The following is an 18,726-nucleotide window of genomic DNA, read 5'->3' as shown; positions in this document are numbered from 1 at the left end:
CCTTGAAGACCAAGCAATAACGAGACAATCAATTTATGAATGTTACACCGCACAGAAAATTGTACGGTATGAACAAAAAAAAAGTAAACTTTCCTTGAACAAATGCGGGTTTAATCGCACGGGATTTAAATGGAGAAGGAGAACCAGCATCAGAATATTTAAAAAGCAATCGATTATTAGAGAAAATAATAATTCTTTTGATAGAATAGAAGTGTAATTCATATAGATGAAACTTGGTTTGTTTCAGCTGGGTTCACTTTGTTTTTGTAAATGCTGGCAAAGTGAAGAAATATATGGGATCTTAAAATCAAGCAGTGCATCCCATAGATTTGTAATTGTACATGCCGGTGGAAAGGACGGATTCGTCAAGGGGCGGAATTAATTTTCAAAGCTGGATCAACAAGCGGTGACTACCACGGACAAATTGAAAATTTTGAAAGGTGAATCCAGGAAAATTGATTGCCAGATATTCGTTCCAGCTCCGTGGTAATCATGAACAACGCCCCCTACCATTCAGTGCAATTAAATAAACCGCCTACCAAGTACTCAACAAATGCAAAAATGATCGAAAGGATGGTGAGTAATAATATTCCGTATGGGGAGGTCACGCGAATTATTCGATATAGACGATTTTCTACGTCGAATGTAACATTGTTTATTCCGTTTCGACCTTTATTTTAAGTTTTCTTCGGTATTTTTAAATTCTGTAGTAAACTTGTACCATTAATTATATAGTTTGGGTCAAAGAGAAACCCGACTGTGTTTGTATTTCGACATTGGTGTCGGATAACGTTTTATGGCTTTGGGTTGCAGTTTTATACGTCATTGTGCATCAGTACGCCATGTGCAATAACACATGTGCACTAACACGAATTACGAACAATTTAATAGATGTGTAATTGTGTTGTTCTGCGATAACAAAATGGATGTTAAGTTCGAACAGGGAAACGTGAAGTTTTGTGTAAAATTTGACAAATTTATCACAGAGACATATCAAATATTGCATCGAGTCTATGGCAACGATACTGGGATCGCTGTGCTAATGCAGAAGGGAACCTTATCGAAGGAGACAGAAGCTGAATTTAGATTTGTCGAATAATAACATTTTTATAAACACAGTATGGTTTCTTTTCGATCGCATCGCGCAAAGATCGAAACGTAACAAATATACACATAAGTTTATATTCAACGTAGAAATCAGCGTTCACAAGAGAAGCCATTACTCTCCTCTTTTATTTATGTTATTGTATAGTAAAAACCGATATGTATTCTTTATGCTATGTACGAGGGTATCAAAGTTATTAAGAGCGAAGCTTTTTATTACTTAGCTCTTGAAAAATATACAGAAAGTATTTTTGTGATTATATAAAAAAAAAAAAAAAAGAAATGTTGAAAAGTTTATGTAACTAAGGCATATAGAAGTCGGGAACCGACTGTAATACAAACCAAAGAGAACGCAGGTGAGTATTTGTACGGTGTTAATTCCAGAAACCGAAAACGTGAAACGTTTATCTGATCGAATATAAAAATTGGCTCAACCTCTCCACGCTTTCAATCGGATTTTCGTATCTTAAACTTGTTTTGTGTCGATGTGGTTGTGCGGAAACTCACCAGATTTCTAAGTACGTCGTCTGGCACGTTTCTAGTGGAATTGCAGAGTGCCCTGGCAGCACTGTGAGAAAAAATCACCGGTGCCCTCGTCGTCTGCAGAGCCGCCCTCATAGTCCTCGTCGAAACATGAGAGAGATCCACCAGCATTCCCAGTCTGTTCAGTTCTCTGACAACTGCCTGAAAAATAATAAGAAATATGCACTGTTCGTGACATTCTTTATCTTTTTTAAAGTACTGCCCAGTCCTTTGGGCTAAAAGTTTGATAACTTATAATCCTTTTGCGAATAATAGAAATTAGAATAAATTATCAGGCTTCGTGCCCAACTTCTCAATTCCGATCGAAAGATTCTGGATTATTCAGTCGGATACATGCAATATCAGGGGTAAAGAAATTTATGTTTAATTTACGTTTAATGTAGTGATATTTCTGCTGAATAGAAACTTGAATTATTGCTTGGTGTAAATAAATTACTATATGGTAAAGGGATTCCAAGCATCTTTTAACGTTTCACGTTTTATTATGGTTTTCTTTGGAAACGATATAAAAACTTAATCGTTCGAATCCTTCGATAATATATTATACGATCGGTATTACAATGTATTCAAAGTAGGTAGACGTATTTAAGGTCGAGTATTGCTTGATATTTTTATTACCTTTTCATTCATACAATTTTTCTTGGAGAATTTCTCTTTAAAATGAAATGGTAGAATTGCATCGAAGACACGAAATAATAATGAAACGAAGTAATTGTACGTTGAAAGTGAAATACCCTTTCATTTGATCCAATATTTAACAAAATAATATTTCAAATAACGTTCTTGCGAAAATACGTGCGCAATTAGGTTCAGATTTAAAGAATTTATCTATTATATATTGTTATTCATTCAGAATGTTATATAGAATTTTGTAAATTAAATACAGTGGTCATTTATTTGTACGTATACTAATTTGTAGAAAATTTTATTTTAAGTTTTTACTGGGTTCAATTTTCGATTTATACACTTTACACAAAAGATAACATAGAAATGTTATTGTATTCCAAACTATACCTCGAACGAAGGCATTTCAAAATAAAGTTGTACGAATAAAAAGTTCAAACAATACAATATTTTTCATTACAGCTGGTTCGTTTCTGCAGTACAATTATTTTCTATGTATAGAAATTATTTAGAAAATAATAATCGTGCGTATGTGACGACGATTTACCGATTTACTCAGTTCGAAAATTCTTTTATTAAAACTTTCTAATAATCGTAATCATTTATTACGTTCTCTAAGTTTTCTTATATATTGTAGTAATATTCGGTTGTTAAATTCACGCTTGTTGTTCTTGTGTAGTAAAATTTTCCTAAATTGTGAGATAGTTTTGTATACTGATAGTTTTTTATTCGAGTGGATTGTATTGAGGTAGCAGATATAATACATAGGAATTTCGTTTTTGTATGAGTTGCAGTTTGAACTCTGATAAGAGAATATTGATGTTGTGTTTATTACGGTGTACTGGATTTCTTCAAGTTTTTCTATTTGTTTAGTTTGTCTGGGGAAATATATTATATAAATAATATAACGTAGTATATACTTCTTTAGGACCTTACTTTCTTCCAGTTAGACTAAATGTGGTTGTTTATCTTCAATTTTAACGGAACGATCTTTAGGAACCATTACGTAATGGACCTCCTTAATTCTTTGTAAGTCGAAAAGTAAGGAATATAGAATATATGTTCTTTCAGAATATGTGTTCATATGATGTTTTTACCTATTTCAGTGTATAGCCTCACTCTTTGAACTGTATAGATAAATATTTATGAATTACCCTGTATAAGAATTTACATTTTTCCAAGTGTCAAAGTACCCAATATGTCTAAATTTGTCATAGAAGCTCCTTTTTCGTTCGATTAAGTTATACTTAGGCAAGTTGCAAAATGAGTACATTGAAACACATTGGTATTGAAGTATACATTCTGGAAAATCCGCGAGTACTTAATTTATTAGGTACTGATAATTTTGTACAAAGTATTATCGTAGGTAATGGTTAATTGGAAGTAAGGGATACGACAAAAATTTCAAATATTCCCTGACTGAACATTCAAATTCATAATGTAGTATCATACTTTTTAGAAAACTACATGCTGTTTGTACACTTAAAGTCTAGAAATGTGAAAAGCAAAAGAGACGAACCTAATTACGTAAACTCTCTTTGTTTACGAGACACTTTATAAATAAAGACGATGTTACTCGGTTTCTGTCTCTCGAGAAGTTTTCTTTTCCGTTGCAAAAATAATAATTGATCACATTAGATAAAAATTATAAAATAGATACTCTGAAGTATCTAGAACGTCATGAAATATTGATTAAAAATATATAAGATCTTTTGGTTTGTTTTTGGGGGGTCTCTGGCCTACTCGAAGATTAGGCTTAAAAAACGAAAATTTTCTTACAAAACGGTTTCGATGTCATTCTCAATTTAAGAGAAACCACGATCTCAACTTCGAATATTATGTTTTAGTATATTCTTTTATACGGATGATCCGAAAATGTGAAATCTAAAACATTTTATAATGAAATGCTCGAACCGACTAATATTTCAAAACAAATCTTTCTAGAGTATCCCTTTTTTCATTAGAAAATATTTGTACAATTTATTTAATATAATATCAAAAAGTAGGTCGGTATATGTACATACATTATCGTCGATAAGTATCCAGACACAGCAAATTCAGATAAAAAGCTTATACGTTTGCACATATTACACCTAAGTGATATAAGTATTTCAAAGATTACGTTTGTTGAATCTGTTGTTAATATAAAGAAGCAGAATATAAAATATGTATAATTATTGCTCAACTTATAGCGATACATTTTTTTACAGTTTCTAACCAAATCTCACCCCAACTTGTTTTGAAAAGTTTCTGCATACTTCTTTTAATAATCGCCTCTTCACAGTGGTATTAAATGACCACCCTTCTGTTAGCCCTAAGCACTGCTAGATCTTATTAATAACGCTACAAAGCTGCTGGGTCCAAAATTAATTAATCACCTTCTCCTCTATCCACTGCTTTCACTCTCTGTATAAAGTTTACAAAAATATCTCAATTGATTCACAATTAGAGTTATGGTCATTCTCACCTCTGCAAAAAAATACAACTTACAAAACACTAAGAAAGCTGCTTAGACGAGTTTCTTATTTCCGTAATTCTCGTTCCATCGAGTTGTCAATTGTAACCGAGTATTGTACTATAGAAATATACCACGTCTTTTGAAAGTAAGCCATGAGTCAACGTTTCTCACCCCAGGACACAACAGTGGTAATGCCAATAGGGTCGACCTCATTTTCGTTAACTACAACTGCGATCTCTGGTGCAGTTACTCGTCTGTTACGTTTGCTTAATGTTTTCATGTACTGATCTTCCGCATACGTGGTAATCCGCGGTCTACTTGATTTTCTTTTCAAAAACAAATTATACCGTATCGTGAAACTTTGTTACCGCGCCATGAACCGTGGATTTAAAAAGTTGTGTTTTAACTTTTAACCACAATTTGCTTTACCGAGTAATTTCTTTTGGCTCGGGATAATTCTTTCCCGAAACTCGTAAATTCATTTCTGGTCGCTAACACCGTCAAACTAAAAGTGCAGTCGTCCAAACGCCTGCATCGTTTTGGTCTTACGTTTATCAATTTCAAGTGGTTGAAACTCGCCCAAATGTATACAGACATCCAACTGTAATTGGAAACAAACATATTAAATAAATTACTTCTCGAAAAAAGAACAGACGAGATATCAAAAATCGAAAACTTTCTCTCTTCGTATTACCTGTGCCTATCTATACGTTGTGAATTGATTGCAGTTCTACTAATCCTGTCGACATTATTTGTTAATAAATATTGTCTAGATAGTTCGATAATAATACCATGTTTGTAAGATAACAAAATAAATGAATAAAGTTAACTATGGTAATTATTTAAAAAAGCGAGGGACTCATCGATTTCAATTATTTTTTATTATCTTGTTAAAATCAACATTTTGAACGACTTTTTTCTATACATGTATTCCTACATAATCGTTTTCCTATACATGTATCCTATATTTTTGCAAAAAACTATCGCTACTACAACAATGGATGTTGCTTATAGCTACGAGTTCGTAACAGCGTATACGTAAACGTTAGATTGTTGATTGTCTATAGTTTTTATAAATACATCGAGTATAGTATAACGGGTGTAGAAATTCGATTTGGTAACCGGCTAAACGATTGAGTAGATACTATTATGTTAGGTATTTTTTAGACGAGATTGGTGCATGCGATGAATCCCAACGAGTCTATCTCGCGAGTTGCATGCTCGTACAGATTCATAAAGCTCTACACAAATGCAGCAAGTATTTGGTATTTGTGATTCGTGAAGAAATTTATAACAATTAAAGCAATTAAAGCTAGACACTTAAATCCCGTCAACTGGACGAATTAAAGACTGCGATTGAACAAAGACGTCTAGAACCAGCGAATTGAAAGTCTATCGTGTTTTATCAGCACATGCATCAGCAATGCATCCTCATGTGTCTTTGACTACTCGACAAAAGTTCTTAGAGCTTGGTTGGATCGTTCTCCCCTCCTGGCTATATTCACCAGACATTGCACACTCAGGTTTTCACTTATTTAGGTCTTCACAAAATTTTCTTAATGGAAAAAACTTTAACTCTTTGGTCGATATAAAAGTCACATTAAAAAATCTTTCGCCAAAAAAGCTGAGAACTTCTAGAAGGATGGAATCAAGTTGTGTGAGAGATGGAGAAATGTTGTGGAACAAAATGGCAACTATATAATTCAATAAATGTATACCGAAGTTTAAATGTGTTGCCTTTGAATTTTCTTTAAAAATCGACATAAATTTGTGTGTGTGTGTGTGTGTATGCAGAGCATAGTAGGACCCCTTTTAACTGAATTTAACTTCGTGTATCTCAGTAACGATGCTTCAGATTGTAAAATGGTAAATAAATTTCCGATTGATTTTCCCACGAGGAATCGATCCTTTAGAAAAGCTCCATATATTCGTTAGCACCTTGTACACACGTATTTACAATACTTTACGTATATATACTAAAGATGTTTAATAATAATAGTAGTAGTTTACTAATGATGATGATGATTAGAATAATAATAATAATAATAGTAATATATGTGCATTATGTCGAATAGATGTTCTTGAACACACAGGTGCACAGTGTAAGTTAAACATATTAAGTTTGAATGATCGTAGATCAGTGGTCAGTAACCTATGACCTGTGGGTCAACTGGTAATCCGCGATACCATAGCAACTGACCCATCTACTGTACAAATGCGAGCAGATATTTCCATAAATGGATTATATGAGTAATAGTTCTCGGAATCATCTCACTACAATCGTGTATAGCATTAAAAAAAATTATCGAATAGAATTAAAAATGATTTTCTTAATATTATTCTTTATCGAAAAATAAACCTGTTAGTAAACCTGTATGTTTGCACTAATTATTGTTTCATTACTTTAAAATTGCCACCTTCATAAATAACTTTAACACTAGGTTTACGGACATTTCTTGCGTCAAACTGACGTAAACCTTCAAACTTAATACTTGTGTTTCTTGCTAAACCTTCTTTTACTACGGTTCAACGAAGTGTTAAAGTTGAGTAGATTCACGCGACAACAGTATTTTTCAACTAAGAAAAGATTCATCTCTTCAATAATCCTTAGTTGGAATTATTTTTGTTTCAAATATTTATTTTATCAAGTGACGCGTAAAAGTCCCGTCACACTCGCGAGTGTTTGGTAAAACAACTCCAAAACAATATCTCATGTATTATAGTGTCAATCACTAATGCAAAAACAAAATTTGTTCTATTCTTCATAATGTCTTTATTTCATGTTCTCTCGATTTCTTAAATAAATTTCCTCTGTTTTCTCTTTCTTCAAACTTTTATTGTTTGTCAGTTCGGTATAAGCTCACATGCTTCACCATATTTCAGGCTATTTACTAATGTAGGCTTTTATTTCCTCTATATACTGAAACGTTACCCTGCAAATAAAAATAAAATATATTAAGAAATCGAAAACGTTACTGAAAATTACAACAATATTATATGGTGAGATAAATACAAATAGTGTTGCTTCGTTTATTATCGCGGATATAGAATCACTCATTTGATGTTTCTTCGGTAAAAAAAGGATTGTCACGTTTACTTTTGAAATTTACTAATTGTAAGTGAAACGAGAAGCAGAATAGATTGGAAATCGCAATGAAGGAATTACCATTTTATGAAATAAAGGTGAATAGAGTTTTTGGGATATACGTATATTAAATAAAATGGTAGAAATAAAATAAGAAAACACACAAACTATAACTATAGAAGCTGGCTGTGCAACTCTTTTCTTACGCGGCACGACACGTTTCGCCTAATTTCCAATAACGAGTAAAATCAAGGGTGCTTCTCTCTCACCCTAAATTCTTACACGCATTCATTCCCTTTCATTCTAATCCTTAAACTTTCTCACTCCATGCATTTGATCACGTTCACCAAATATTCTTCAGTCCGATACCATCTCAATTGCTGGTATTTTGCAGCTCAATTCGGACATCCCGCCATTCAGTTGAAACGCTCTCCTTTTACGCTTCGGAAACACATCACTCGCTCGTCTATCGCAAACATTTCACATTTTCTCCGGACCACACGCGTATCCTATCGTTTCCACGCATTACTCATAAAATTGGAAAGCCCCAAGTATCGAAAGAAAACAAATATTTCGAGAGAAAAATTGTGAGGAGATTAAACGAAAATGGATTCACCATTGGACCGTATTTAAAATATGTCGAACATTATGGAAAGTTTCAGTTTTTCAACCAAGTATTCAACGTTCGTTAAAGAAAATTTCCACAATTGAAATATTTACGTGAAACCTCTCGTTTATAAAACAGCCGCGGAAATGTAACCGTTCATAAACGCAAAAAATTGTTATTCATAAAGTCCTGGCAGCTGTTTTCTCTACTATTCTAACGGAACTCTAAAAATATTCTCGATTTAAAAATGATAAAAAGTGTCCACAGGATTGAGAAAAGTATACGAGCATTGTAAAAGTAACCAAACTTAAAATTTGTAAAATTACTGAAGACGCTAAATCGATTTTTCGTCTTCGCTAATTGGATAATGATTTGTTCATGGATCAGAAAGTATTATAATTTGCTAAGACTGGTCATTTTAATCGTCGAGCGAAAAAATGGTTGGAAACATTTGGAAATGGCTCTGGAATTTAAGTTAAAAGTCGTAAGTCTTGTTAAAAACGAGTATATTGTATATTCTAGACGCTATACGATGTTTCATTTCTTTGAAACACAATACTTTGCTCCAAATCATGCCAAAAAGTTTGTATAATACATTATTTTTCCGATACGAATATTTTTTCGATATACTTTCATCACAGAAATATCGTACAAAAATTTGAATTAATCCCCAAAATTAGTTTTACTTCCAACTTTCGTGTTATCAATTGTAACAAAACGCTACGAATACACTTCGTGATGTAAAAAGTTCATGAAAAAATCGAGCGGGTACAAATCAGGCGAACGAGATATGGAATCAAGATACGGGACTTCAAGTACCAAAATCATTTGTCTAGCTACTTTTATTTTACGTATTATGTTACAATTCGAGCGTTACCAGACGGTGCTTCAATGTAAGTATCTTAAATTACAATAGAGAAGGTAGATGTGCAATAGAGAAGGTAGTACGAATTCCGAGAAGTTCGGAAATCGTTGACCATTTCGATGAAAAAATGTGAATCAATGATACATGTATCGAGGACAGACACCGTGCCGCACACTGACAAGACGAAAAAGCAAAAGTCATAACTGTTTCGTTCGCCGATAAGTTTGATAGAGTACGGAACTATGCCGGTCGGATCCAGGTCGATTTGACCCTCGTTACCATGGAAGGAACAGGAGATCTGGCTCGATTGCACGTGCAGTGAGACACTTCTCACTGCCGCAACTCGTAAATGGACTGTATTTGACTTTATTGAAATATTACGTCGCGCATACCGGAGGAAAGATCGTAGTAGATTCGTTATTGAACGAGCATTCAAACGCGGAACCGTTTCGTATTTGCTCGGCTCAAACGAAACTCTTGCGGCCGCGATAATTATCGCGATAACGGGCGTTTGGTCGGCGCTTCGAACACGTCGCGGACAACATTGCTTATTTTGTGTTCTCCACGGTTTGCTGGTCCGTTGCTGTTTTGCTCGGTCCGTTGCTGTTTCCTCGATTGGTTCTTTCGCGACTACTTTCCCACTGCCGAGTTTCGACTCTTTCCGCGGGAGAGGGGATAATCGATTCGCTATTGGGCCACGTTTCACTTGGGTCACGTGGCTCAACCGTCGCAGGTTCGAACTATCGGGTTGTTCGGAAAGTCATTCCGTTTTTTTTTTTTTTTTTTTTGGTGAAAATGAAACACGATTTTTTGGAGCGTGTAAACATTTTATTAAATTACATATTCTCCATTTTGGAAAACGAAACGACTTGCCGAACAACCCAATGTATTACGGGCTTCTGGAATGTACGACGCCTCGTGAAACTTCCTGCTATCGAATCTTTCACTTACACATTATACATCTTGGAAATACTATGTTGCGTATATTGTTATGTACCTTTGTAAGGTCATTGGAAAGAGAAACAGTTTATTTGCTTTTGATGTTACTTACGTGTACTGCTACGTGCCCTGTTTCTTTTAGTGTTTTTTTTTATGTAATCAACCGATGTAGAACGATGTAATCTTTTGTTTGTTGCTTTGTAACTTTTCGCATTTTTTGTTCGATAAGTATAGTAACTTACATTTTTCTTTCTTAATATTTTTATTATTTTTCAAAGTGTTTCGAAATTTTCGACCCCGATTTTTGTCTTATTTTCCATAGATTAGAATACATATGAATTTGATTGCAAATTACTTTTAAGAGTATCTATGAACGGTCCAATCATATATTTATTCGCTTCGATAAATATAGGTGGTGATTTTCCTTGCTTCTTTTATTTTTTTAGCTCACTTAGTACTAATATTTGTTTGCTGTTCGTATTGTTGTTGCTACAAGCCATTTAGATCTGTCATCTTATATATCAAACTCAAGAGCTTGATACATCAGATTCAATCTTTTTTGTACTTTTTTTTTACTACTTTTGATTCAATAAATTCATCCCCTGGACTTTCAGTGTTATTTATAGAATTTCCAGATACACATTCCTCTTATTTTTCCCGCGGCTGTTTTTCAGTTAATCTAGATCCATTTGTTCGTTTTCCGCACTCATAGCGTTATTCTTTCGGAACAATACTTTTATAATGTAGTTATTTCCATTTTTAGACAATTCCATTTGTAAACTGTTTTCTTGGGCTATTCAGCAATTGATTCTGCTAAATAGCAATGATTTCGGAATTTCTCTGTTGCTAGCGTATCAAACGATCTCCGGATATAACACTTACACATTGTTTGGTAAATAAATTTGATCTCCTTATAAAAATTCGATTGGTTCAAAGAGCGCACTGATAAAAATAACTTCTGAAATTTCTCTCTTATTACTAATTGTGAAAATAGATTCCGATTGTGTTAAAAGATCATTTTTCTTATCCCTTTTGCGATAGATTTCGCACAATCTTGATTAAGAAAGGTGTTTAGGGCGGGAAAACATGAAATACACTGATGTTTCGGCTAGCGAACATTGGTCGATGGCGTAGGCAAGCCGCCTTTCCTATTAGACGAAAATAGAGGGGAAAAGCTGCGATACACAGACCAGGATGTCGATACAAGAGAAAGGAAAAGAAGGAACACAATAGGAATCGTCTTTTTTGTGAACGAACCTCTGTTTTAACGAGAAGCCAGTGATATTCGTTTGCCTTGGCACGCGTGATTTCGCAGAGACAACGGGAACTAGGTATTTTCCTCAATTTAAGGCGGTATTTCGAGTGGCTGCTGTTTCGTTTCAGTATACGTTTGTAAAAAAATATATCGAAACGTCCGAGAAGAGTAGACGCTTGTTTATATTCGCATATTATACTTCGTGAAAGGAATACAGCGAGGTACTTGAGACATGCTCAAGTGTCAGTGAAAAAACAATATCTTCGAGAGATTATACAGGGTGGGTGAAAAATCACAATACAACCGGTTGGAGCGTACTTTCATATAAACAGAAATGTGCTGTACAATTTTTTCATCCGAGACTTCCTTTCCGAGAAAATTGAATTCGAAGTTTGCTCAACTATGCGACTTGCTTATAATATCGACGATAATAAGACATTACAGGGAATATCCAAATAGTACGATGTCTGACAGAAGTTACAGTTTATCATACTGTGTAACAGTTCATTTCGTTTCGTTTGTTGGAAATTATCGAGTTATCGCAACGTAAATACATTCTAATCGAGAGTACGTTGACATGTTCTGCTGCGAGTAGATATTACGCAGAAAGGTGTCGTGAAATCATTTCTACGCGAAATATTCATGAAATTTTCAATGAATCCCATCACATTTAGATATTCTATCGTTCCAAAGCGGACAAAGATTTTACCGAGTCTAGTGCGTTCTTTAGGACTTTTATTAATAAAGCTTTTATTTTATAATAGGAAATGGTTCACGAGGGGGGAAACTTTCGCACGAAAGTTTCGCGGTTCACGGTGAAACAAAAGCAGTCGCAGGATTTTTAACAGTTAATTCCTCTTATTTTCCAAACGTCGCAGTACCATTTTTCAAACGGAATGTAGGACTTGCCGTTTCTACCGTTTTTTATTCATTTCACTCGTCTCGAGAAATTACAGACAAGCTGCGGTGTTGTATTCAATAATTTAATTTTGGTCACCGTCTTCTGCGGCTTTTCGATATTCGCCATCTTATTCAAAGTGTATAAATGGGGCGATTTACCGAGTTTGTGAAGCCTTTAACTTGATTCAGGTCGTTGAACGTCTGACTTTTGTAAGGTCACTTCTATGGTATAGAAGAAGAAAAGAGTGTTATTATGAAAGTAAATCCTTATTTTTCGAATTATATTAAATTAAAAACCTATACTGGAACGCCAATAATGTCTACGCGCGTATCAATGAATTTCAAAGGTGCTTTCCTTGAAAACGAAGCTCTGTATCAACAAAATACATTGTGTCACTTCGATTTATTCTGAGGCATAGAATCACACTCTTTTGAGACATGATACATTGTTCAAAATACACAAGTTAGAACGAGAATTTCAAGTATTCTGGCTAAAATAAAACACGACTATTGTTGAACTTCGATTATCCAAAGAACCTTTAAATGAATGTTCAATTATCCGAACACTGATTAACCATTGATGGGGTCAAATCCTAATAGGGTCAAATCCGGTGAACGTACGGGCCAAACTCTGGAGCCATTACGTCGAATTCAATGATTTGGGAATTTTCTATTCAATATCTGAACAGCTCAATAACGAGCAGGGCAACCATCATGTTGGTACCACATTGTCGCACAAATACAATATTTAATGATACATCTTCTATCAATTCATCCAAATCGCCGGATAAAAATTAAGCGTACCTATCTTTTAGTGTTTCGTTAATAAAATAAGAACCGATTATTTTATTATTATATTTAAAATTACACGTGCATGATTATTAAAAATTGTTTGAACGCTTCATCATCTTCCAATTGTTGTGATATCCACAAAGGGAAATGTGATTTTTTTAATTTTTATCGTGAATCTCTCAATAAAGTGATAAGTGAAATGAATGAAATTTCTGTATCTTTGGCATACGTAATATGTTTGATTTATCGATACTAATCTTTCACTCCAATTGTCTAACATTAATGTACTAATTTTGGTTTACAGCAGCAACAAATCTTGTCTTGTGCGAAACGGTTTGTATCTCTAACGTTTTTTATTCTCAACACTACCAATTTGTTCAATTTTTTTAATTATTTTTGTATAGGATAAATACGATGGACAGTTGTGGTCAGGGAGATGTTCCGTATAAAGCCGTGTAGTTCAATTTCATTAAATAATGTCATAAGCCTGGATTAGTTCAATCCTTTCATCCTCTGAATAATAATTCATCGTGACGCGTTTAACTAGAAAACAGAACTTGTTAACAGATCGTTGGAATAAGTTGATATATATATATATATATATATATATAAATATAATCCTTATATTATATTACAAAATTCAAACGACAAAAAAAATTTACAAGACATCCATCCGAGAGACGACTATAAAGAACTTCTTAATTTAATGATTATTTTTCTAAGTGGAACTTCACGTATCAAATTTAATCATGACGTGAGGTGGATAGCTATATATTTTCCAAAAATATATATTTTTCGAAATGAATTTCTCTTAAGAAATGAGAAGAAACTAGAAATTGAAATTATTTGTATTTTTTTTAGTAAATTTATTTATTTTAATTTGGATTCACATTACCATTCCAGCAATTTTTAATTAAGCAGTATAAACATGTAAACGAAGCAATAAGTAATGCAACATTTCAAAAATGTTGCAATCACTTATAGTATTTGTCACCAGAGAATATAGGACTATCTTTTATTGTCCCGGGTATCTCTACAAAAATGAAGAAACAAATGGTTCGAGCATTTGAAAACGAATACGAATAAAATTTAAAGAAATTAAATATCCACCCAAAAGACACAAAACATTATACAAATGCTATTATCGATCATTTTAATCTTACCGTTTACCGTTACCGTACATTAAAATTTTTTCCCCCGATTTGAGATAAATAAAAAAGTCTTTTACTTAATATTTTGACAATTATTGTTCAAGTGTGATAACAGTGACATGTATTGCTGTACATAAACGACTGTACAAAGAATAAGTCATCTAATTCATTTAATGCTTAGAAAGCTTGGTGCAATCTTAAAATCAAAAAAAAAATCCAACTGAGTATTGAAATATTAAATAGTTTCATTTTTTTTGTTTACATTAAAATGTTCGAATAACTTATCCTTCTTATCAAACATATATGAATACGTACTCGTTGCATGTTTATTTGTGTAATTCAATAGTTTTTTGTTAATATGTTCGTAAAAGTCACATGTATCATTCGTTTTGTGTATATCAAATTTATTATAAGGAATTATTAACCCATCGGAGACTGATAACGTAATCCTATGTCGTTTCAAATTCTTTAATCGAATGACGGTGAATCTTACCACACACAGAAGTAATTTTCACTGTAAAAATGAGCACAGTTTCAGCGATCGTACCATTTGCGACATGCTGTGTCAAATGCAGATAGAATATATAGAAAATTTAGAAGGCAGGGGCAACACAACATTCTGAAATTAAGAAAATGATAGTGATCATGTATGTTAACTTACCTTTCCAAACTCGCTGAGGCCCGGCGTGGAGTTTTGGGTACTATTCTTCTCGCCATGTGAACAGACTGCCCTGCCAAGAAAATGTCTGTTAGAATGTCTTTGTTCTCGCATGTAATTTTCCATAAGAGAATTTAATAATTAATAAACTCGCTAATATGATTTTTCCTTAACATTGTTACTTAGATTTAACAACGGTTTTACCAAAATTTAGTAATTATGTAAGGTGTATCATCGAAAACAATATATCCAATTATATTCTTTTCACGACAAGGAAAGGTATTTCTTTGTTACAGTTGAAGAATTTAACAATGAGTTAAATATATCTCTTATCTTTTTAATTCACGATCATTCGATAAGAGGATACATTTAAAGTACAAACGAAACCCTACAGAGAAAAAAATAATACGGCTATCGAATTAAATATTATTTGTATTAATACGCTTGTATAAATCAGACCTGATTGTTTTGAGAAATGTTCAAGTAACATTATTTTAAAATTACTTTTTATATATGAGAAATAATCTATTTTTGAAGTGACATCATTATTTCACGAAGTATATCAAACAAAAAGTAAATTAATATACATATTTGCTATTACATGATTTATTTGTTATTTAGCGAAATATCACGTTTAATGAAACTTAATAAGACCTTCTCAGAAATTAACCATACGTGAATGTAAATAAATAAATATATACATAATATAATATGATAGAACTAATTAAAACTGTAATTACACATAACATAATAGAATATTAAAACTTTTACGTAAAATGTTTAAAGAAGCTATATAAACTTTTCTGGAATATGAAAAACGCGTCTATTGTAAACTGTATTTATTATAGTGGCTATCAGAGTGGCGATCATTGTTCAGATAAAAATGATTTATTTCGCAGTTTTTATAAATTTTCTGATTTTTACCAAAAACCAGCAAAAACACATGCTGTCGCACTCGTCGCGGTAATTACGAAAGCAGTGAAAGGAATAACGAGACTATTTGCAACGAAACACGAAAGACGACTTACAACGAGATAATACTGCACTTGTATTACTAATTCCTTCTATTTAACGCGTGATAACATGCGGATTATCATTAACTCGAGCACTTATAATATTAAGATTTTTCCCAGTTCTTACGGTATTCTATCATTTATACTTCTTGGTGAAGCTACCTCTCTCCAAACATTTTAATCAACTGTTAAAACAACATGATTGAATTCGTTTTGAATATTTTTCAGTATATGTATAGTGTATTCGATGCGTCAAACCCTATGTACGCTACGGAGGTGACAAAACATCGCAAAGAACCCGTCAGCTTTAGGTCCATATTAGAAGTTAAGAACAGAACTAATCTGGAGATTGAATTGATCGCAAGGAAGAAAAAACTTGACGCCTCCTGAAATCGGAAGATGTAGGGAATCTGAAGCCTACTCAATTTTGATAACACCTACGCACCCTAGCAGATACGACGGTGACTGAATGCCTTATTGTGCGCCCTATGAATGGGACGGTTACCTACGAATATGCAGGAAATTTTTTCCACACAAAGGGGCGTCGATTTAGAAAAGGTTGCGGAATTGACAGACACAGTATCAAGATCACTCAATAAGGCGCGATTTCAATCTCGACGCCGCCGGGACAAAAATTGGACGATGCTCCTATCATTGGAAATTCGGCTTCAACGTTGATAAGTACATTGAACCGTGTGCATGGATCGGTGCGAAAAATACCCAGGGCAGTAGCTAATGACGACGAGCGAAATTCGAAGATGCAGCTTTAATTGATACGAGGTGAAACAGGATCACCACGTCCAATCCATTCATTTGGAATTTTGTTTTGAAAATTTGGCGCGTATTAATAGGAAAATGTATCGGGACACTGTCGTGCTAAAACCATATCTTTCTTCCTATATCCAGGTGAATATTTTCCAAAAATGTAGGAAAAATATATTTTTTTTTAAATTATTATAAATTTTACTTTTGTATATTCTGACCAATGATGTTGAAATGCAACAGATCAGCTTCAATAGGGATTTTAATTTGACCAAAAATGCATGTTATGTCATTCATTTGAAACAGTTTGAACGACGAGGATATCAACATAAAGCAAATTTTTTATAGAAATCTATTGAGCAGTAACTATTCGATGACATTAAGATATATTAATGTAAACTTTTCGAGATCAAATACTCAGAACAGTATGGTTTGCAAGATCGTTCGATTTGTTTTTTATGCTGCATAAGGATATCGAAAGAATGTAGAGTACCGTTTAAAAATATTTCGATGATATAGAAATATGACACGAATATAAAAATTTATGTTATCCATCTATGTGTATTTGTTTCTTGGAAGTTATTGACGTTATTTCTAGCATCTTGGGAAAGAGCAGCGTGCATTAGGTGATACGTGAAAATAAAATATGTACCATCGGAAGAAAGATTTGTTCGGGAACAGCGCGACTTAGGTCATTATTTATGGTGCCACCAGGAACAGTATCGAGGGACACATAAAGCAGGTAAGGATTGAAAACCAGATCGAATCGGGTCGACGTCCATTGTATAATACTTTGGAAGTAAACTGTTAGTTATAGCCAGCGATGTTAGTAATCGTGTCGTACTTTATATTCGGAGAGATATTGAGGTCATTTCGTAAAACTCTTTAGAAATTCTATCTACGTTCGTAGTTAGCTTCACAGAATTGTTCCAACTTGACGATAGATATTCGTTGGGGAAAGTGTAGTAACTCGAAAAAGTATTCGAGTACTGGTAACAAAAACATGAATAAACAAAACTAATGTTTCAAAAATACCGATACGACGATAATAAATCACGAGAATTGAGATTATATTTACATAATTTGAAGAAATTGCAATAAGGGTCACATCGACTAGGATGAGTAGCTTCTTCAGAAAAAAAAGAAAAACTCTTTCTTAAGTGTTATTATGGATAAATGGTTGCAAGTGTGTGAGATAAGTATTAATTAAATATTGTACGGTTATATAATATTTTTGTTCAATGGCCTACGAATAATATTAATTTTTAACGAAATTCTATTATGCAAGTGTTGTGTTCCATTAAAAAAATTTGACTTCCAATACGAATATCTCATTTTCGATCAATACTGTAAGTTTAAACTATTATCATTCGATGGAGCATCTTCGAATTAGTTAAGAGAATCTTTCAGATTTTCCATTAAAAGCTACTCCCCTCCATTTTAATACGAGTGGACTGTACACATGTGTATATGCATATACGTATATATGTACACGTGTACACACGTAAAATATATATTTTATTACCAATTTACTTACATTCTTCAAATAATAAGACAATATTTCTGCTTTTATAAAAAAATTTTAATAATAAATCATTTTTTATTCCAATTATTATTTAAGTAAACGTTCGTTTAAATAATTCCTAATTCTGTAACACACTATGAATCTTCAATATCGAACAATAAAAATTTTATTTACGACCGCTCATTAAAATCTGGTTTGAAAAGTTTATGTTTTTAATTACGATATAATATGAACGTGGAAAATTACACATGTAAAGTTATAATGGAGGGATATATTACCAATTATTAAGTTATAATATATATTTGACCGCTACGCCCTACGCTCGGCCTACAAGGGCCTGACGAGGGATCTTGTCAGTCGATCCTTTTGGTCATAAATATACTTCGAATTCTGAAAAGATGTTGAAATTCTTGAAATTGGAAAGTCCTTAGTAATACAGCTTTCT

General features: G+C 33.2%; 1 protein-coding gene across 1 annotated transcript in view; it reads right to left on the bottom strand.

Moving 5' to 3' along the window:
* Positions 1–18,726, bottom strand: part of LOC143150343 (dipeptidase 1) — a 214,770-nt gene that overhangs the window by 27,733 nt on the left and 168,311 nt on the right. The window contains exons 8-9 of the mRNA XM_076318535.1: positions 14,985–15,054; positions 1,612–1,788 (exon numbers count right to left, since the gene is read on the bottom strand). Of these exons, the coding sequence (XP_076174650.1) occupies positions 1,612–1,788; positions 14,985–15,054 (247 nt within the window). The remainder of the gene's footprint in view (positions 1–1,611; positions 1,789–14,984; positions 15,055–18,726) is intronic.

Source organism: Ptiloglossa arizonensis, chromosome 8 (assembly GCF_051014685.1).
Source record: "Ptiloglossa arizonensis isolate GNS036 chromosome 8, iyPtiAriz1_principal, whole genome shotgun sequence".
Lineage (NCBI taxonomy): Eukaryota > Metazoa > Arthropoda > Insecta > Hymenoptera > Colletidae > Ptiloglossa > Ptiloglossa arizonensis.
The sequence above is the reverse complement of the archived record's forward strand: the minus strand, read 5'-3'. Positions and strand labels throughout refer to the sequence as shown.